The sequence below is a fragment of the Thermobia domestica genome, chromosome 3, assembly GCF_964235325.1.
Source record: "Thermobia domestica chromosome 3, izTheDome1.hap1.1, whole genome shotgun sequence".
In the NCBI taxonomy this organism is placed as follows: Eukaryota; Metazoa; Arthropoda; class Insecta; order Zygentoma; family Lepismatidae; genus Thermobia; species Thermobia domestica.
The window spans coordinates 340,944,824-340,967,726 of NC_137456.1; the positions used below are offsets into that span (position 1 = coordinate 340,944,824).

Here is a 22,903-nt window from a genome sequence, read left to right on the forward strand (position 1 = left end):
CGAAGAGACCTCTGACGAAGAGATTTCTAGAAATTTAGGTTCCTCTAAGTTGCCGTTTAGAGGTGCCTTCTCATTAGAATATGTTTCACACATTTGATCATTTGTACCTATTGAGCAAGTCTGATAGCTCTCGGTAGATGATTCTATCGAACTGTTGGCAATGGCGATTCTAGGAGAATGTTTCTTCCTCCCTAGTTTCGAAGAGACAGGCTTGTTGGTTTTTCTTCCACCGTTAACGGAGTAAGAAACATTTTCTACCACGGTAATTGAGCTGCCAATATCCAGTTCATGAGTACTGCAGTTAATATTTCCTTCGTTGAGTCTGAAACCATTTACCCTTTCTTTCACTTGAAACGGTCTCTTTAAGGTATTTATGGGCTTCGGAAAAGAAATTTTAGGAAGTTCCCTTAAGCGTACAAATACTCGTGACATAATAGTCGTAGGGCGGAGATTTTGCTCCATTTTCCTTGTGAAAGCTTTAAATGGCGTCCCCCAACTTGGAGAAGTTCTGATTCTTTTTAGTAAAAATCTGGTTTCTAAAGTTCCGAATTTGAGCAGGAGGATTACTGGGATCTTTGTATGATATATGTGGTTAGCTTTTTCCTTCCCGCAATTGTTCACAAAATCTCTGTGTCTGGGAAGCTCTCACTTGTTTTGTTCTTGTATATCTTTCAACGTGTGATAAATCTAGATTATAGACCGTGTTCTTACGGAAATTTCGAAAATCCTGAGGAATTTCGAACCAGCGATATTCACCTTAGTTCCCATCACTATCCGCAAGAGGTAAATATTTAGGGTGAATAGCGGTGGCATACTACATCAATGTACTTTCGACTAGTAGTTTTTAAGTTATCTTTTATGTAGCATGCCGTTATGACCTCCGGTAGGTATTCTGAAAGCTGGGATCCTACTACTTGTATTCGTACGTAACCTTTCAATCGAATCAACACTGGGAACCTAAGTGATAGGCATTTACTAGATAGGAATGAAATGGTTGTCCCCTTGTCAATTAAATGTGACGTCCAGCGGTCTCCTATTTTTATTTTAACTGTACTGAGTTGACCTCGGCCAGCGCCCAGCTCATAGTCATTAGAGTAATTATTCTGGTAGGACTTCCGATCACTTTTAGGCAATGCATAACTCGAAGAGTAATAGCAAACTGAAACAGATTCAGATTGCACAGTAGTTTCAAGCAAGGACCAGTCTACACGATCATTTTTTCGGATGACGCCAGGACTAGTTTGCAAATATGTCCACCAGTTCATTTCGCGATTTCATATTTTCGCAGGTAATCTATGCTTTGCTCTAACTTATCTATTTCTTCGACATTAAGCATTCGTTGGTGTAAAATCTGTGGTAGTAAATTCACTCTGAGCCTATGCAACACTTCCGACTGATCTGTACTTCTACACAAGTATTTAAAAACTTTCCCTAACCTGTAAGCAAAGGTATGGTATCTTCGCCTACTTTTTTCGTCTATGTTCTAAGTCATATTCAAGATTAGCGCGATAAGGGGTAGACGGGAAAACAAATTGTACCTTACCTCTCAGCTCTGCATAGTTTAACGTAGGCTGATTTGCTATTCCCACAAACTACCAAGCGGTTGCCTTGCCATTTAAGCAAATAGGGAAGTAATCCGCCATTTTCTGGGGTGTCCAATCGTATATGCGTATCGTCATTTCGTAGGAAGAAAGAAAATTCTTTACAGCCTCATATTTACCGACTGAAAATAACGGGATTTTTACGTCCGGGTAAATACGATATGCTCGAGACTGAGTAACAATAATACAATGTGTGGACCACCTGCGGGTGGTGGAGATGGCCAATTTTCTTCTAAATGTAAATTTGGAATATGAGGTTTCTCTAAGCTGGGTTGAGACGAAGGTTCTGAAACCGGACTAGTCTTAAATTATGTTTTACATTTAGTAGTAATGTTATCTTTTTGTTTTGAACTAGTGTCCTGAATTGAATCTGAACTTTGACTGCTGGTCATTTCCTTTCAATCGCTTTCATACGAAGAAAATTCAGTTATTTATGTCCTGTGACTTTTCTGTGGGGGTCGACCTCCATCGAGGTTTTCGTCGAATCTAACCTACTTAAATCCTTACTCTGTAACTCTGTACTTTGATCCGGTCTAATTTCTGCATTTTCTAACATGTTGGGCCCACTTGTAGTGGGAGAGCCCGCACTATAGGTGGAGAATCAAACTATTTTAGCGTGATATGCTGTCCACTTTCCTATACCTTTTCATTTCTTTAATGCTCGGTGATTAACTGTTACTATGTTTCGAGCTCGTATAAGCTGTACATAATAAACTACTACTAGGTCTGACACTATCTTTTCCTGAACTATACTTGGTTGTAAATGAGGTGAAGATTTTGGTCTTTTATCTCTTCTAAACACACTATCGAAGATCCGTATTCCGCATACTCAAATACCGGTATCTTTTCGATATTTTCTAAAACTCTAGATTCCGACCACGAGTCGTTGTTATCAGCTCCTATTTCTCCCTCTATCTGGTTAGAAGGATGGATGGGGAAAATATCTTCATTTTCTTTATCCTCTTTAACTGAAGGTCTTGCATCAATATCAAGGTTGACGTCATCATCTTCTTCGTTACCTTTACTAGGAATGAGGTCTCGAGCTGTTCACTGGGGCATGGATGCTACTAAGGTGTCCCAATTAGCATAGGTAAGGTCGTCACCTGGGCTCAACGGAGTAAACAGCGCTACTTCGTTACTCAATAAGGTGGGATTTAACTCTAGGTTACTTCTGTGGGAATGCTTTAATTCCAACTCGGAGAGAGACTCGTCTTCAGCTTGTAATCGGTTCAGTTTATATTCCAGCCACGCTTCCTTTACAGTATCATCATCCTCGGATTCGGAATTACTAACGATTCCATCTGAACATTTAACTCGCCTAGCTACACTAAGCAAATTATCTATGCCTTCTTGGTGCGACAGTATTTCTTCCAGCGGAAAGCTTGCGGGCTTATTTTGAGTAGAAACCCTGCATAACGCTTTGATATCCGGATTAGTCTCGATGCTAATCATTTATGGGAATCTAATGTCGGTTTGAACACTACGGTTCGTTCCCCGCATGGGATATTCAGTTTTAACCTCGATGTCGATATTCCCTATTACATGATCTATAGTGATAAGTTATCGTTAGGAATGATCGGATCTGCCTGAAAAAGTACCCATAATATTTCTACACCCTAGTCCATGCAACGAACCACGGTGGTTTGTACCTTATTTTTCTTTCCTCTAATCAGTGGTTGTGCTAAGCCTCCTATCACTGGTGATAAATCAGTTTGTAATTGTCCTAAGTCGTTTTACTATTTCGTCGTCCTGACTAATATTTGAGTAGTACGGATCATTTTCTTTGAATTCACTTAGTAGTTGCTATTTGGAGGCTCAGGGTTCGATACCTGTATCAGCCAAGTCAGGTTTAACGGTTATATCGACGCCGCTAAGTTCGTTACTAATAATAGCATTATGAATTTCCTAGTCAAACTGTTCTAACGCAGGTTGAGATGGAATCTCAGATGGTTCGTATTTTACTGGGAAGTAAATTGTGTCCAGACTGTCAGGTTCACGCAAATAGAGGAAGGCTTCTTTTCTACTGCCATTTTCGGTTTTAGGAGATTTATTTTCTAAAATTTCGTTGTCTATTCTTTTCTGACGAACTGGGTTCAACTCTATAATAGGAAAAACGCCTGGGTAGATTATAACTCTAAAGTGGTCCTCGTATCTACCTGACCAGCCACCGTTCAGCTACTTCTAATTCCTCTTATTTTTGTTTCTCAAGTCCCCAGCATTCATTCCAGACGGCATTTCTCTATTTCCGATTCAAGAACCAAAGTTCGAAGTAATGGAATCGGTTTCTCGTTTCGTTGTGCAGGATTAAGCGCAGGTCCTGCAGGACTACAAACTGCTAAGCAGGTTTTTTCACAACCGATCTCAGGTGGTTCTTGCACGTCAGAAGTCGGAGTGGGAGGATCTAAATACAAGGTTCTATCCTACGTATCAATATACTTCGGCGCATTACTATGTTGCCATCGACTAAATTGAGGAATAGCGTATACTTTTCCTTTAACTTTGTCACTATATAAACAATAAACATTGCCATATGAATCCCATATATAAAAGGTTTTCCATCGCCAGCTGGGCAATGTGATTTCCCTACTTCGCGCCAGCGTTTTTATTTACTGCGGAAAACTCATGGTTCTAGTGTTCAATTTTTCTCTTTTTATTTCATTAGTGGCTCAACATATATCCGTAGCAACGCTATGATTTAACCTAGTTCCTATTATAAAAACATGCATACAGCAGAAATAATTTAATTTGCGAAGAATTACTTCATCAGGAAGTGGCATACAGGAAGATTAAAAATAAAGAATTCTTGTCCTGCTTTAAGAGGATAGTTACGTTTCCTTCTCCTGTCTATTTTTCTAGAACGAGTGTTAAGTTTATTGCTGTATTATCATTTGGATAATATAGATAAAAGAAAATTCAATTTACTTCGTGTAATATGTTCACTTCCGTTATACAATATTTTTTTGCTGTCTTATACTAAAAAAGAGGATGTTTCACTTTGACCCAACACGAAATTAACATAGGCTCTGATCTAATCGAGGATTATTAGCGAACGTCACATAATAGAGCCCGAAGAGGATAATGGTTCGTTAATACTATGCTCCAGATAAGGAAACGATTGAGAAATTACATTCAAAACTACTTACGTATTATAATCGTTTTCATATCTGTATTTGTAGGTTGAGCACTATCCCGATATTATACGTCACTGTTCACTGACTACATACTATTTAGCAGGTATACTACGACACCAATGAAAGTAATTATTTTCATGATTCACTTGTAAGAAAAACACAAAACGGTAGTAATACTTAAATGCTGAAACCAAGTGTGTATTTTTACATATAAAAATAAAAATGAAACTGTACCTCTGGTACATTGTAGCACTAGCTTCACCAATGCACTGGCTTCACAAGTCTGGGCAAACGACATAACAAGTAAAGGTAAAACGTCAGTACCACCGGCGGTTGACACCAACTATTACAGTTGGGGTTCTTGGGGTGTATAGTTACTGCGTAGAGTTCACCATTCATACCTGGCGAAACTCCATCAACCTTTACGGTATTGTGGTGACTTGGTGACTGAAGATGATGCGGTGCACCGGTTGTAATCCGCCAGCCGATCACTAACGGTTTGAGGGCTCCAACGTGTTTGAGAGGCGTGATACGAACCACATAGTGTGTGTTCGTGGCAAGAAGCACACACTATTCCATTTAGGACAATTTTCATTATAGAGCTTTGCTTTGTATGGATTTGGAATTCGTTCTCTCTCTCTCGCGCGCGTACGCGCCTTTGGAGTGGGAGACCCGGGTTCGATTCCCGGCGGGAGCTTATGTGGTTCGAATTCCACGTTAATCAGTAGGTCCACGTCTCATATACTTCGCTGCTAAAAGGGACGCTAAACTAAAATCAACTCAACTCAACTCTCTCTCTCTCTCCTTCCTTCCAAACGTGGCTGCAATTAGTTAACACCCCGCATTTAATCCAACTACTCCTATCTTCTTTGATTCGCTGGTATGAAGTGAAGCTCATAGAGAATACATATCGAAGTCCTAGCTCAGTTGTTTGTTGTCTCTAATCGTATTATCATAATATCCCCCTAGGAGAAGTTCAATGAGACATAATAGAGTTTATTACAATATTAGAATAGATATACAAGATGAGTACAAGAGAGGAAACATAAATATGTGAGACTTTAATTTCTTATATGTGTAGTGATTACATAAATCGCTAGGATTAACGTCTATAATTTTGCGCGATACACTATTCAAGAGATTTTCACCATCGCGAGGGTGGCCCTCTCAAGGGCATCCTCACCCTCAAGCTCCCTCGCCCACAATGAAGCGAGGTTGAATGTACGCAAGAGTGAGGAGATATTCCCAACATGAGGGCGAGGGCGATGGACAACTTCATTCGCGAAGACGAGGGTGCACGAGGGTGAGAAGTTTCGGCAGCGATGGAGAGGATGCACAAGGGCTAGGGGAAATTTCCAATACGAGGGCGAGTGAGGGCGATGCACAACTTCCTTCGCCAGGGCGAGGACGCGTCTTCAGCGCGAGGGCAATGGACAAATCCTTTCGCAAGGGCAAGGATCAATTGTTACTGGAAGGCTGAGGGTGCGCGAAGGCGAGTGAACGAGGGCGTGGGTTGCCCGAGGGAGAGGAAAAATTTCCTTCGCGAGAACGAAGGCAAGCGAGGGAGACGGACAAGCCTTCTTAACAACAACTATTTTGAATTTGCAGTTTGACCACTTTTTAGAAGAATATAATATTTAAAATAGCATCTGCCATGTCCCCTATATGATAATTGATGTCATAGTAAGATTATAGAATGGTCGTGTTCTTTCTTTCACTTAATTGCAGTGAAGAATTTCTCTTGTGTGCTTCTACATAATTATTAAAAATAATAATGCAAATGAATATAATATTTACATGTTTGCCATGAAAGTTTCCTGATAGAAATAGCGCTACGTTTAGTAGTGAGTGTGCCTCATTGTTGCCCTGCCTATCTAAAGACTTTTTAGTTAAAAAGTGTCTACACTCTCACGTTTAAAGAGTACTGATGGACAGACAGTGACTCACGTTATTCAGCAGTAAATGACATAATCTTAAGAGCGCTTATATCTGAACGAACACAAGCAATGAGAGAACCAACATAATGCAGTAGATTAGATGGAAAAAGACTTGATTGAATGAGTTTTGATCATAGATTGCCATTTTGCAGTCGGCTTGCTCGGGCTCGGACTCAGTTCTTTCAACTGGGCTCGCGCTCGGGTTCAGTTCCCTCAGTTCGTCTCGCGCTTAATTATTAGATGAATAGTTTATGTTAAGTTTCTGGAAACAAGCAATATGTTGTTGTTCCACACAAAACAAAGTTTTATATGTTCAAAGTACACACACACACATAACCTGGGGCACTCTAGTATATGCAATATACTGTATTTGCAAATTAGTTGGGAAGCTGTGGTCCCGGAACAGTGTTCCCAGTCGGGCCCTGCATCTTCTAATCCCATTATACTACCTTTTCACCCGTTACTTTGAAGCAAGAAAGCTTTAAATTTGTAACTATATGATTTCCCTCAGGAACAGCCTCTACTTTTAATTGTTTGAATACATATTGTCCTGCTAAAAATACATTAAATATGATACTTTCTTAAATAGTTCTTATGCAGTAGTATAAAGTTCATTCGGACACAAGTTATTATTATTATTATTATTATTAGACAATAAACAATATTACCTACTGACCAACCAATACGCATTCCTTGGAAAAGTCGTCAGATCGAACCTTCAATTTACAGTACCCGAAGAAAAGATTTTATCTGCAGATATAACGCCTGCAGCTATAAAGCCTACGATTTTATCTGCAGCTATAAGGCAATCTTGGACTGGAATCCTGGGCTGGATTCACGACGGACTCTTTGGGGGCAGAGAAAGGTTTCTCCGATGATCTGAAGCTGCCGCAATAGGGACACTAAGGAGAGTGGCAAACGACACTTCGTCCTGTGATGGCGCAAAGATTTCTTTGAATTTATTTAATAGTAGAGGTGTCTTCCTCATCACACAAAACTAACATTAAAAAATGGGCCAATTATTTTTGCAAATAAGAAATATATACCACATATTACAAAGGGTGTTATTGCTGGAATTGTAAACCAAATTCACCAAACTAATTTCGTGCAAATAACTAACTCAAACTTTTACGAAAATCTTTACCTTATACGCTAATAGTTCGTCAAAGAAACATGATAAAATGACACTTTTTAAATCTCATCACCATTATCACTCTTTTAATTTGCACTATGAGACAAGACGAATTATTTTTTCGAATCTCGTGAGCAACACTCGTTCACCCGAGTCTTTTTCCTAAATGATCCTTATGTAAAACCTATAAATTGATAAAAGTGATTTGCGATCACACTGAAGAGCTTTATGAACGTTTAAAGATACACTAATCATTACACAGTATATCCCAAAAATAAATATGGTTTAAATGTTATTAGATACACACTTCTTACATTTCTACTGACGCAGACAGATTCTTACAACGTCTAGATAAGGGAATACATATTTTACGTAAATTTACAGAACGAGAGGAGAAGTAAATTGTCGAGAATCGGGACAATAAAGAAGGTTCCAAGAATTGAGACGGGACGAGACTTCTATAAAATTTACAAGACGAAATAATAAACCTTATTTCTCGTACGGGGCGCGGTGGTTCGGTGGTAGAGCTTTCAACTCCGGTGCTTGGAATTTCTGGTTCGATCCCAGCACGCGACGTGTGGACTTTGTGGTGGACAAATACAGTGCTCAGGGGTTTTCTTGGGGTTCTCCCGTTTCCTCGCACTTTCTTCATTCCATCATTTTATTCATTTGTCATCATCACCGCCTAATTTAACCTACTCCCATAACCATTGGACGTAAAACTCAAACACTTCACTTCATTTTTCTTATTTCTAGTGTCGACTCGTCTCATGGGCAACACAAGTTTTGAACCGAAAGGTTTAAAGGAAACTCTATTCAAATTTTACCTGAACATATTCATGTTAATATTAAGCGTCGAGTGGTCAATGATTTGTTCCATTTTAAGTAATTCGAAGCAAGTTATAGGATGGAATGTTTAATTTTCTGTTTAGGAGGTATTTTAAAGAAATAATTTAGGAAACATGCTGGAAAATTGAGGATCTGATCCTCGCGAGGGCTTTCTTACCCTAAAATAACCTCGCCCTCAATGATATGTGGAAGAAGGCGAAGGACAGCTTCCTACGCGAGGATGAGGGTTAACGAGGGCGAGGAGAAATTTCCAGTAGGAACGCGAGGGCGATGGACAGCAATCCTCACGAAGACGAGTTTGAACGAGGTCGAGAGCTAACTTTCACTGCGAGGGCCAATTTCAAGCACGAGGGTGAGGGCAAGCGATGGCGATGGAAAATTCCCATCGCCAGAGCGAAAGACAACTTCCACTACGAGGCGAGGGTGAAGGACAACTCCATTCGCGAAGACAAGTTTCCAGAATGAGGACAATAATAACGAGGGTGAGAGCTGTCGCCAGGAGGATGAGTGTGTGCGAGGATGATTTTCAATTTCTTTAGCGACGGAGAGGGTGAACGAGGGCGAGGGCCAACTGTCACTGTGAGTGCGAGAGTGAGTGAGGTCCGAGTAAAATGAACATTATGTTCCAAAGAATCGATTTTTAGAATGTGTCCACGCTTTCTGCTATTCCTTCAACTTATTGTTTAAATTTGGGAATGAGGGGAAAGTACTAAAAGAGAAAAATAGCAAAAAGAGACATAGTCGATTGGAATAAAACTCGAAAGGAAAGAGTAGTGTGTTGGATTAACCACTGCTGTGTGAAGGGTGATGCATTTTACTTACTTGAAGTCGAACTCTACATGCTACAGTGAGTCTCAGCAAAAAGTAAGTCCCGCCATATCTTGATTTATGGGAGACTGCTTAAAACACATCCGATCAGTTCAATAGTTCATGGTTTTCTGCTAACCGGAACTTATCTATGTCATCTTTAGATTCCTTATATAGTCTACCTCCTGGATTAACCTTGGGTAAGAATAGTGGAAGAGAGAGAACAAGGGGACTCCAAAGCAAAACAGAGGAGGTGGATCTGGAGGGGAGCCAAAAAAGTTGATGGTATGAGGGAGTGGAGGGAGCGATCGAAACAAGCTACACCAGCGCCACGGTTCCATCTGGCGGCAAATTAAGAAAATCCAGCCAGCTTATTAGCTATAGAAATGCGTCGCCAAGGATGTTTTTCATATTACACATTTTATACATTTTTCAAATTATATGTTTTGTATATTTTTCTTTCTGTTAAATTTCTTGTTTGTAACCATTTTGTTAGACAAGAACATGGTTGTTTTATTTACTTATTTGTACATGTTTTCCTCAGCGCTGAAGCCAGTTCTCTGCTTCAGCTGGCCGGACGCCTACTTTAACCAGGTTAACATGACCAATAAATTCTTTTCTCGAAACGCTCATTTCCAACTTCCTCCTTCTTTACTAATGTTTGCACATCCCTCCAGAGGGGCACGAAGTTCACAATCTAGGGATCGAAAGCAGGCCATCAGGCTTACGCGCCTCATATGACAATATTGTACATATATGTAAACTTGTAGTATGTACTTATTTCTAATAAATACATATCTTTGTGCATATTCAATGTATTTATCAATATGAAATAAGTCGAAATTCAACAGCAATGATTTCCACTTTATATACTTCAAAAAATAATATTGGTGAGGACTTTCACAGAAATACTCCATTGTGCAATGCGGTTAAAAAGTTGTAACATTGCTATTTAGAGATGTTACTTTAGTAAAGAGACACGAACTTTCCCATGATTGTACGTTTTCCGCTAGAAGGGAGGGGAAAAATTTCTTAGTTTCCCTCCGGGTTTGCCTATGTTTAAGCTTGAATTCATTCACTCTTATATTTGCCAATATTGTCTATGAACTTCTGTGGTTTAACGTTTCCTCAAGTGTGTTCGCACGTTGGAGTGCAACTCGGTCGAAAAATGTATAATGTTTCTCAGATCAGTCATCATGAGTGTGGATTTCCCTGGGTTTTATTCTACCCACATTCGTGTGGCTTTGTATCAATACATAGCAAAATTTACGTTTTACTTTGCGATAACAGGTATATAGCGCGAATTTCAGGGTAAATACCAAGTCGCTAAGCTCTCATGATCCCGAGATATACAGAATTTCAGTTGAAGTTTACCACAAATTTTCTCAGCGTCAACGCAAATCGTTACCGAATGAGTGTTTTAATCAACGATATCAACATAGAATTTATGCTTACTACGTTTTTCTTTTCATATTGCAATCATATTGCGGGTATCGTTATGGAATAGAAATTCACTGAAACTCCAGTGCTAGAAATTCTCTGAAACTTCCGGTTTCAGTTTAACCTACATCATAAAGCAAAGATGCAGGAAGGAGTTGTTTTGGGGATCAATTTAGCATTGTGGGAGTATTTATCATCCTTTCTGTTAAACTCCTAATCAAACCACAAGTGGTGAAAAGGAAAACACTTCTGATTTTTAGTGTAGATAACTATCGGTATGGCTAGATCAAAAACGGTAAAAGACAGCGAAAAGCAGCTTTCTTTAATCAAGTATTTCAAGAATGTTCTATTTCGACTCTAACTTTCTACTAAAACCGAAGGTGGGGAAAATGAAACAGATTTCGTTTTAACTTTAATGTCTGTATAATGCAGCTAGAAGGGCTTTTGTGTAATTGATGAAGTGCCCCAAGATTATATCGCATATCAACACTAATCTCTATACTCAAAGCGGAAGAAAAGATCCGGTTTCCATGTTGAAAAATATTCCATGATCCTCTTTACGGTATTTACTAGTGTTCATTTATTTGTTTATTTTTACAATAAATCGACAGTCGTAACTAACCAGGAATAGGAATTCTGTCGTGTTCAATGGATGTTTCCTTTGGTATTCGTGTTGGTATTCTGCTAACATCTTCAGGTTATAGCAGAAACAAGGACTCATCTGCAGGAGCTTAAATGATCCGTTGAAGAAGATATCTAGCGAATATTCTAGTATAGTAATTTTAGTAGCCTGTGTCTTGCTTTTATTATGATACTGAAGAGAACATGATGAGAAAGATGATGGAAACGAAGTAAATGGAACTGAACAAAACAAGGTTACTTGTTTCGTTAGTCGCACGAGCAGCTTATCAGTGAAACTACCACAATCTTCGCCATCTATGTTGCCTTTTCTTTGCTCTGGGAGAGGTATTCATTAAAAATCTCAGAAGCAATGTGTGATGTCAGGGAACATTCCGTTGGAAATAACTGACGTCGTATGCTTAATTCATGATCCATATTCGCTTAACATTTATTTTTCCCACAAAATAGTCTTAACACATTCGAGTCGGAGGCCCTCTTTGCGTGGTTTCTCCCTCAGGACGGCGGTTTTACCATGTTTTTTGGGATTTTGTAAACAATCTACTACAAAGAATACAATTAAAAAATCTTTCATTTCTCAGCATATATACTCAGGACTATTTAATACACAAATCTCAAATCATTTGTTCATTTCTATATATTTTTATTTATTTGTTATAAATGAGCCGTTTTGCAGTTTTAAAAAAAGTCCGACGAACAATACAATTGAATACTGAGGTACATATAATAACTTTTACAAGCAGTTACATCGTTGATAATAAAATACAAGAACCTTACAGAGTGATTGGATATCATGAAATTGCAAAATACTAGTTTACACTAAGAATTTAGTGCAAGGCTGATTTGTGCTGCAAATCAATCAAACCGATAAAACCAAGATATAGAAGTTATGTATGTTGATGACTCATTCACAGCTGCTTCGGTTGAAGCACAATTGACAAATTCGCGCGGAAACAGTCTCTCATTCTGGACTGGTCGCATTGTCGAATTTTTTTACAAGTACTTGAGGCATCACAAAGTATAAATGAGAAGCCGAAACATACCTACGGACATGCGTTTGCCATTCAAAGTAACGAAACCTTGGGCCCGCCGGGCAGGCGGGCTCCGTCCACTGAACAAGAAAACATAGCCCGCCTACGTGGCGGGCTCCGTCTCGAATGTGTTAATATCCACACCCTACCGCAGTGTCCAGGTTACATCCACGGACCTACAGAGACTTATTTGGATGACAATTAACGTCGCAACGGACCCATTTGTAAATCCATAATAGAACGGACCAACTAAGAGGTACATAAACGTACAAGCGCATAGCTTGGATTTGGTTAAAAGCAGGGCATAGGTAAGTTTTTTGACTCTCTCTTTGGTACATATATATATTCATATGGGGTGTCGGGTGAGAGAGAGAGAAAGCTTAATGCAAACCTTCTTGACGATTTTTGAACATGTTTTCGCACTTGGTACAAATGTCTCCTGGCTTGACTTTTCTCAGGAAATCAAGAATTTAGGTGTCGAGAGAGTTTAAGTGCTACTAAGAAAAAAAAAAAAAAAACGAGTTTCAGACCTCAAGACTTGATAAGAAGGGAAATATGGTTATTTTAACAGCAACAATGTTCTAAATTTGATTTCAGGTTGAGTCAGAATTCACACAAAAATATACTCCCATGGAACTATTCTTACAGGGTCACTGGAATAGATAGCCTGTTGAGTTATTTGTATCTCTAATTAGTTCTGATGATGAAAAACACATGTACAACATGCAACAATCAAAAGTATATTAATAGTACTTATCATGTCCAGATATAAAAATTGTGCTACTATTTTTACATAGAAAATTCTTGTTTCTGTTTTTTTTATAGATAAAAAATCATTTCTGATCATTTACTAGGTAAAATAATGGAAAATCGATGATTTTCCCAAAGCGATTAAAGTTTTCGATTTTTTTTTTTTTTTTTTTTTTTTTTTTTTTTGAAGATTATGATATTAATTGCATTCTTAATCTATACCTAGGCACACAAGGGATCTTCAAATCTTACAACCAGAATGCTACTCACGAAGTATAAAATATGCTCTGAGATGTCAATAGAGAATAAAAGTTATCTGTTAAAATCCCGTAGTCAGACAGTAGGGCTACAGGCAAACGTATAGAATTCATGCAAACATTAACTTATCTCCTTATATCTAGATCATAAGAGAGTGTAAACTACCCTTAAATTAAGCTTTTCTTTTTAATAATTGCAAATGCTAGGAAGAAATATACGATGTTTGAAATAGCTACTTCTGGAGTACGTAGGTACGCATCCAGGATATCTTAAAAGGTGTTTGTTTCTCTTAGACCAGCTTCTTATATCTTGTTGAATCATCACCTACATAAAGAACAAAGATGGAATCCTGTCCTCAGCAATCAACTGATATAGGTTACCAATCATAATCGGAGAAATGTAACAACTAGGTTTCGAATCTTTATGACCCAAAAAGTTGGAAATATGCATGTTTTATGACCAAAAAATACAAACTATGACTTAAAATGTGCTCAAATACACACGAAGTAAATCATTTTTTACTGAAAATTTATTTAAACTTCAATTCTTAACAAATATATTTCTAAGAATAATCATTTGTTAAGACATTTTCGTAGTTATTTTGGCCTGAATGAATATCTGTAAGCTCTGAAGAATAGATCACAGCATATTACTGACATTATAAGACTAAAGCAGAATGACCGTCTCCTCATTCCTAATGATGACATCTATTTAAACAAAAATGAAACCCGTCTAAAATATGATGAAAAATAAGCCTTTGTATCACTTCAAGCCCACATGACCTCACGCCAAAATATGGTTCAAATATACATATATATAACGAACAGAAACATTTTTTTATGACAACAATCAGAAACATGTTTATATTTAATTATACATATAAAAGGATAACAGGATGAAGATATGACCTCATAGAAATCCGAGCTTTAATGAAAAACTTTATTTCTAATTTACATCTTAAACCGGATGTTGTGACTGTTTTTACAACATAATGTTCAGCCGATGTTTGTCTCTGATGAGGAGACAGAAAATATTGTACATTGATTTCAATGTAACTGTTCGTTGAAAAATGTCTCAGATTATTTACTGTGTCCTCTGTCATAGAAAAGGAAGGTATGATATGCTTATCTTCGTAATGTACCCGACAAATTCTTTACGTAATAATTTACTTCTTTTTCCGCAAATATGGAGCCCAGCAGTAGGTTTGGGCATGGAAATATAGGAAGAATTCGCACAATACACAGCTCACTCAAAATAGAAGATTCAATTTTTAAAGCTGAAAAGTACAGAAGAAAGGAAAGTATTTTATTAATAACTACCAGAACAACTAAATGCTCTTAAATTTTATATATGATTGTTTGGCAAACTTATGAATCTCTCGAAAAGATGATGTACTCTCTAGATAGAAACTAAGCCGTTGTAAGGGTGCACGTTCTTGGGTGTCCCAAAACCCTTGATTAAGGCACTGTATACGTACAGTGAATCTCCACTGGACATATTTAGGCATATGTATGCTGCATGTGTTGTGTCTTCTTATTCATGCCAATTACCTGTTTAATTTCAGTTATAACTATATTGATGAATGTGTATGTGTTAGTGAATGTGAAGGGATTAATGACATTATGTATGTTTTAATATGCGATTTTTTAATTTCAGTTTTGTTGGGGAAGACAGGCAGTTGAAAATTACAAAAAAAAAAAAAAAAAAAAATCCTATCGAGGACATTTTTGGTGTTTAAATATGTTTACTATACATTTGACTTGAAAGATTTTTTAGACAAAAAAAGAAAGGTTCATTTGTATGTCAAAAATTGTGAAGCAAGTGGATATAATAATCAAAATTGAAGTTAATTTTGTAGTCAATCACGTAAATACAGTGACTCCTATCCATTATAATTTAATTACATGGAATGCATGGATTCACACTTATACTATCAAGCTTTGCCTGTACGTGGGGAAGAATTACACGTATAATAGGCGCGTGTAATTAGTGTTTCTTTGTTTTGTAGTAGATATTATCTTGAAGTGTAAAGCCAAACCTAGGGCGTATAAACTTTTCTCTTTGTTTGTGGAAGATTTTTAAAGTGTAGTTGATTAATTCTTAACAGTGGTTTAGTTACTTAATGTATTCCAGAGTTAATGTGATACAAACATAATATCTGCGTAAAAGTCAAAGAACTGATTGCTGAAGTACATTTTACAATGTTTCTAGAAGTACTGCTCGATTGGTATCCACTTTTTATATAGTGTTTTTTTTTTTTACTTCAATGCTTTGATATTGTCAATGTTGTTTCCACAGGGACGTTGGTATGACTAGCTGTGTTTTACCGCTACAGACGAAGCATAGAGCCAAAATTAGAGGCGTCTCTTAAGGGAAAACATTTCGGTAAAATCAAGAGTTTTCTTGCCTGGAACTAAGGAAGGATAAGTATCAAAGGATGTTTATTTCTCATAGACGCAGTTCGCACGTAAGATGTTGGTCCATCTTACATTCAGACGAATTGAATCGCCTAAACTCCTGGATCATATTTGCACGTGCCTGTGCTGTGTGGTTGTTTTACAAAAAAAGAATTTGCGAGAAAATTTTATAAACTCGTATCACCTGTGAACTTTATAACCTTCATGTTTTAGTATCTTTTGCAGTGTTTGATCTTTTCCAAAATATTTCTTCTCCACTTTCTTTTTTCGATATACCAACTCTCTCATTAGTATGTGCTGCTAACATATACTTTGCCAAAATTGAACTTAAACTAAATCTCTTTTCAAACACTGAGCTGTTTTTCATGTGTTAATTACGTCTTCTGCCGAATATTAATTTTGCGCAAATCATATCCCACACTATTGCCATGGGAGAAACTTCATGGCTAAGCGGTTACAGTATGCACCTTTGGTGTGGGAATCCCGGGTTTGATTCCCGGCGGTAGCTCGTAGTTTGGATACCACGCTTATAAGAATGTCCACATAGTCTCGCTGCAGAACGGGACGTAAAACTCAAAATCAACTTCAAACTCTTGGTATTGAAGAGAAATTTTACCTATGTGTATTAACGTATGTATAAACAAATGCAGTTAGACAAATCCTTTACTGACAGTCTTGCCGCGTATGACGTTTCTTAACCGTGTATCAAAATACGTTGAGTCAAATTTGAACGTCGAAAAAATCTCCACACCGTTGGGGTAAGTAACGTTCTTCAAACGCATGTATCAACGTATGTTTAACGAACTTTGATCGCTCACTAAATTTCTTTCGTCTTCTCGCACATGTGAAATTTTCACACCTGTATGTATTACCATGTGCGCAGCTCAATCTGAACGTCAAGTAAATTTTTTCCTACGCCCTTAGCATGTGTGAGGTTTTTCACCTGTAGATACTAACATGTGTGCAACTAAATTTGAACGCTGTCAAAATGTTTCCATGCTCTTCCCATTTGTGAGGTTATGTGCATGTATGGTTTAACTTGTGTCTAGCATATGTGAAATTTTTAAATTTTATGTATTAGCTTGGGCCTAGTTAAATGTGCACATTCATTAAATTTTTAACCACATTCTTGACATGTGTGAGGTTTTTACCTGTATGGATTAAAATGTGTCTAGTTAAATCACAACGGTAATTAAATTTCTTTCCACACTCTTGGCACGTGTGAGGTTTTTCATTTGTATGTATTACCTTGTGTCTAGTTAAATTAGAACGCTGAAGAAATTTCGCACCACAGTCTTGGCATGTGTGAGGTTTTTCACCCGTATGGATTAACATGTGTCTAGCTAAATATGAACGTTGACTAAACTTCCAACCACAGGCTTTGCATGTGTGAGGTTTTTCACCTGTATGTATTAATATGTGTTTAGCTAAATATGAACGTCGACTAAATTTCGCACCACAGTCTTGGCATGTGTGATGTTTTTCACCTGTATGTATTAACATGTGTTGAGCTAAATTTGAACGTAGATTAAATTTCCTACCACACTCTTGGCATATGTGAGGATTTTCACCTGTATGGATTAATATGTGTCTAGCTAAATCACAACGGTAATTAAATTTCTTTCCACACTCTTGGCACGTGTGAGGTTTTTCATTTGTATGTACTACCATGTGTCTAGCTAAACTAGAACGCTGACGAAATTTGTGACCACACTCTTTGCATGCGTGAGGTTTTCCACCTGTATGGATTAACATGTGTCTAGCTAAATATGAACGTAGACTAAACTGCCTACCACAGTCTTTGCATGTGTGAGGTTTTTCACCTGTATGTATTAATATGTGTTTAGCTAAATATGAACGTCGATTAAATTTCCTACCACACTCTTGGCACATGTGAGGTTTTTCACCTGTATGGATTAACATGTGTGAAGCCAAATGTGAACGTTGACTAAATTTGTTGCCGCACTCTTTGCACGTGTGAGATTTTTCACCTGTATGTATTAACATATGTCTAGCTAAATATGAACGTAGACTAAACTGCCTACCACAGTCTTTGCATGTGTGAGATTTTTCACCTGTATGTATTAATATGTGTTTAGCTAAATCTGAACGTCGATTAAATTTCGTACCACAGTCTTGGCATGTGTGAGGTTTTTCACCTGTATGTATTAACATGTGTTGAGCTAAATATGAACGTTGACTAAACTTCCTACCACACTCTTGGTATTTGTGAGGTTTTTCACCTGTATGGATTAATAAGTGTCTAGCTAAATCAGAAGGGTAATTAAATTTCTTTCCACACTCTTGGCACGTGTGAGGTTTTCCATTTGTATGTGTCAAAATGTGTTTAGCTGAACTTGAACGCTGACCAAATTTGTGTTCACACTCTTTGCATGTGTGAGGTATTTCATTTGTATGGATCCTGTAATAAATTCAGTAAAATAGGGAGTGGAAATCTAGGTACACTATATGGAACAACAAAGAAATGCAGAAGTTTCCAGCTAAAATAGAACAACAAAAATATTGAATTTTTATCGTGAGGCTTTTCAAGGTAATCGTAAGTATTAGAATAGCGAAAGTGCTATACCTCATAACTCACCATAACCAAACTTTCAGGATAGCAATAAATCTGTTCTGCTTTTACACTATCTTATATGCGATACCAGGTTCTAAAAGTTAGTTTTTTCACGTTTTTCTTTACCGGGTTTTCGTTTACGATCTTTCACACGCACGGAGAATCAGATGTGGGATATTGAATGCACCCAAAATCTAAAATTCCATAAAAAAAGTGGAGATACGATGTTTTGCACTTTCCCCCCTATAAACTGATTTATAATACTATTGTAATATTACATAAAATCTTTTAGATTTTAGGAGAAGAGAACTATTGAGGTGTTTTAGCATCATTTCTGTTCTCCAAAGAAAAGCATGTCCTTTAAATTGATATCTCAAATCGCATCTACATTTATCTATCAGTTATCGGATTTAACTCAAATGCATACTACCACGTTACACTATGGAATGAACATCTGATTATTACAGGTGAAAATGGTGGTACGTTCTCACTGACAGTACTTTTGTATTATATCAATAATTTTTGTGATATATAATTTGACAATTCCGAGAGATTTTTGGAATTACAACTACCAAAACTGTTCGTATTATGACAAAGAAAGAAAACAACACTAAAACCATTTTTAAAATTTTGTAGAAAATACGTCATTTCAAGCAGTATGCTAATCTGTACGAGTGCTTCTAATATCATTTGAATACTCTGAGATATTAGGTTTAAAACCGTTATACAATCTTTAAGTCTATTGAAATACATCTAAGTGAAAAAAGCACACTTCTTATATTGAGAATGCTACGCCCTGAATATTAAGAAAATGAAAGAAACATGGTATATTGTAAAAGAAAGGCAGCTCTACTATTTAAAATAAGTTAGCTATTTTGTTCAGTACCTACCTTTACCTGACATTTTATCATGTTACTTTCATTCAAATTGGTATTATAAGGAGACAAGGAGGATCAAGAAATACACGTCAAAAATTATCATCTCATGTATCTCTCTTGTCAAAGAAGGAAAATTAGCATAAGCTTATCGTTTAAAATAAACGGTTGAATGCACAGGTGTATTGGAAAATGCTATATTTAAGAGGGAGAAGAGTAACATTCAGCATAATATTTATCAGTACTTACAGTTGAGATACAAATTTTCTGCTGTAATTTCAGCAAACATGTGAATACCTTGAAAGTATACTTTACACAGATGAGCACTCTGTCTCCCCCTTTTGTTACTTTTTATTGCCTTTTTACGTTACTATCATTAGAATCAGTGTTCTATGAGTAAGAGAAAAACTTTAAATTGTACGCCAAAGCAGAGTATCTGACAAGTGGATTACGTTACGAAGGTGAAATTTACAATATACGAAGTTCAACAAAAAATAATAGGAAAATTGTTTCAGCTTCTGCTGACAACGCTGCAGTGGGAAACCGTCGACAGAGAGTGGCCTTGGGCCTGCTCCAATAGCACAGCACGTGGCACGCACGAAATATTTTTTATTGTGAAGTTAGAAATTAAAGAGTACGATCGTATGTTCGACCCCTGTCACAACAACGGAAGCACGTAATATTGATCAGTGCTACGCAATCGCCTTCTGTATGAAACTTGGTGAGACTGCCTCGATAACGTACCGGAAGATTTAGCAGACCTTGTGAGCGTGTGGCCCCCCTCACACCCATTCCATTATAATTTTCCCAGTTCTTCTTGGCTGAATTGGAATAAGGCTCCATGCACTGTACGTTGACGCAAACTGTGTTATGGTTTTATCTTTTTCTATGAGTTGGCAGTCCTTTGAGTGGTGACTTGTACTTCCTGTTCACCGAACAAAAGGGATGTGATGTAGTCGTGATGTTATAAAATATAGTACCATCGACTTAAATGTAATCGTAGAATGTTTTTACTAATTTCAATATTTTAATCATTATATGTTAATAGTGAACTGATTTAACGCCTTATGATCTATATATTTCTTGTGAAGAATACTTCTTACGGATATTTTTAAAATAATCTTCTGGTGTGACTAGCGCAAGCTTACCGACGCTAGATAGGGAAGGCGCGGGAACTAGTGTGTGTGTGCTATGGGACGCCACCAAAAAGAAAAGATGTAAACGACTCAGCAAAGATATCCATTGCTAATCAGGTCATCATTTATGATATTGTGTTAAAATATGTATGAGTGAAGTGTGAAACTTATATAATTTCGTCACCTACGTATGTTAAAGTAAATTTCAATGAAAATGCTACAAAACAACTAAATTTGTCTAAGATTGGAGATGCCACGTTCTATCAGTTCCTTGTAAATATTGCTGTTCTACAACAAATACCAAATCCATTACTGAATTTTACTCATATTAGCGATGAAGTAACGTAAGTAAGACAAGGGATAAATTTACTTCTTTAATTGTTAATCAGTGTACCACAAGTAACTTAACGGTCGACTATCCAGCCGGACAATAGGAATTGGAGTTATTCAAGGAAGTCTGAAATCTATTCAAAAGTGGGAAGAAGAATCTACTAAAGGATTGCCCTCCTAAAGAGTCCACTAACCCCCCTCTTTTTTTCTTGTGAAATCTCCAGAACCAAACTGTTGTGTGAAGTAGTGCTCAGTGATTAACGTGTGTAAAATAATCATCTCTCTTATCATGGAATGAGCCGGCTTCGTCGTCATATCATATATTTTTGAGTTGATCTTTTAAAATTCCTTTTTTTATTTTTCTATTAACAAATACAAGGGCTTAAATTCACTATGTTAAAATGATAAAAGAAAGATCTAAAATACAAGTTTCAAAGGGTATCAACAATAATCATATTAACAAGATATTGAAGTAAGTATGTATATGATATGTGTAATATTTCGTGTTTGAGTAAAACCATTTTCGTGTATATTTCTGGTTTTCAGTTCTAATCCATGTTTGTCGCATCGATCACTACCAGAACGGTAAGAATTCAGTACTTAATATTATTCAACTTGAGTGAGTGTGAAGTAGGCGTGTCACTGAAGGTGGGTACGCGCATATGCCAGTTTGGTTTGGGCTCATCTCAAGTTGCGATCTGGTGCAGTACCTCATAGGAATTCTAACCACTAAAACCACCCTTAGTAAGGCGTACCGGACAAGATTCGAACTCAGAAGTTCATGAGAATGTCTTTCCGAAAGGGGACAAGCGGGAATCGAACCCCACCATGTTATAAGAATGACCTTCCCGAACAAGAACACGATCCATTCGTGTTATAGCCTTTGGAAATATACTGTTATCAATGGCAGAGGTATATTGTTGGTACAAAATATTAGCGAAGGCAGAACAGAAATCGAAGATGAACATCGTAGTGGGCGACTCACAACAATATGGATGGAAGAGAGCATACAGAGAGAGAGGGAACTTCTCTGAGAGAATAGACGATTAACCGTGAAAATGATTGAGGATAAACTGAACATAAATCGAGAAAATGTGCGTCTGATATTAACTGCCTCGTACAAGCTCCCTTACCCCGTTTGTACTGGCGGTTTAAGTTTGCAGGGTTGCCAGCATCAGCTTAAAAACATTCTTCTTACGTTATTTTCGGGTATCGTAATTAAAATCTTTACTGAAAACCAGTGGGCAAGTGTTATTGGCTTTAAGGAACGAAAACGGGAAATTACCGTTGTTTCCTAAATACATAAAATTACCATATGATTTAAATTCAAGGGCAGATTGTAAACCACATTTTTTTCTCCCCAAGTATTCCAGCTGGAATGGAGAAATTGCATGACGAGAGAGTTTGGAATTTGTGCTACAGAGATATCTATGTTTTCTTATGTAGCTCTAGCGACACAAACTTGAACTACGAAAGAAATATTGCGTCCTGTTACTTTCCCTCACATGTGAAGAGAAGCCAGTTATGATTAGATTTCAATGAATCAAAGGGCATACACCAAGAGAAAATTACTGTAACATGCGTACCGTATATGGGGACGATTATATGGACTGTTGCAATGTTTCCAGTTATTGTGCATTTCGCCAAGCTCCAGGCACCCGGTAACAGCTTCAACACCGCAGATTATCAGCGCCATCCAGCCAGCAATTCTAAGTGACCGTCGTGTGCACGTGCGAACCTTTTGCAGAAATTCAACATTTACTACGCTGTAGTGTACGACCTTGCTCAGGACACATTGCAATTCCATAAAGTAGGTGCTTAAGAACTTGACAGATAACCACGAAGCTCAGCGAATGATGACATGCTTGGATCACCTAACGCGTTATGCCATCTGTATGCAAACGTGGATGTCTTGGGCATACTATTAGACGCCCGAGACCAAGCACGTCTTTATGGACTGGAAACATACTGGTTTTCAACACGACAAAAACTAAA

General features: G+C 37.4%; 2 protein-coding genes across 3 annotated transcripts in view; one reads left to right on the forward strand and one right to left on the reverse strand.

Annotated features, from left to right (window-relative positions):
* LOC145681261 (uncharacterized) overlaps positions 1 to 15,998 on the forward strand; it is a 163,895-nt gene extending 147,897 nt beyond the window's left edge. Inside the window, exon 2 of the mRNA XM_081752837.1 lies at positions 15,874 to 15,998. Coding sequence (XP_081608963.1) covers positions 15,874 to 15,946 — 73 coding nt within the window. The 3' untranslated portion in view covers positions 15,947 to 15,998. The remainder of the gene's footprint in view (positions 1 to 15,873) is intronic.
* The window catches only part of LOC145681260 (uncharacterized), a 33,963-nt gene continuing 23,226 nt past the window's right edge, over positions 12,167 to 22,903 (reverse strand). Inside the window, exon 2 of one of the 2 annotated variants that reach the window (XM_081752836.1) lies at positions 12,167 to 18,493. In XM_081752836.1, the coding sequence (XP_081608962.1) occupies positions 18,400 to 18,493 (94 nt within the window). In that variant the 3' untranslated portion in view covers positions 12,167 to 18,399. The remainder of the gene's footprint in view (positions 18,494 to 22,903) is intronic. The other variant, XM_081752835.1, reaches the window with a different exon arrangement.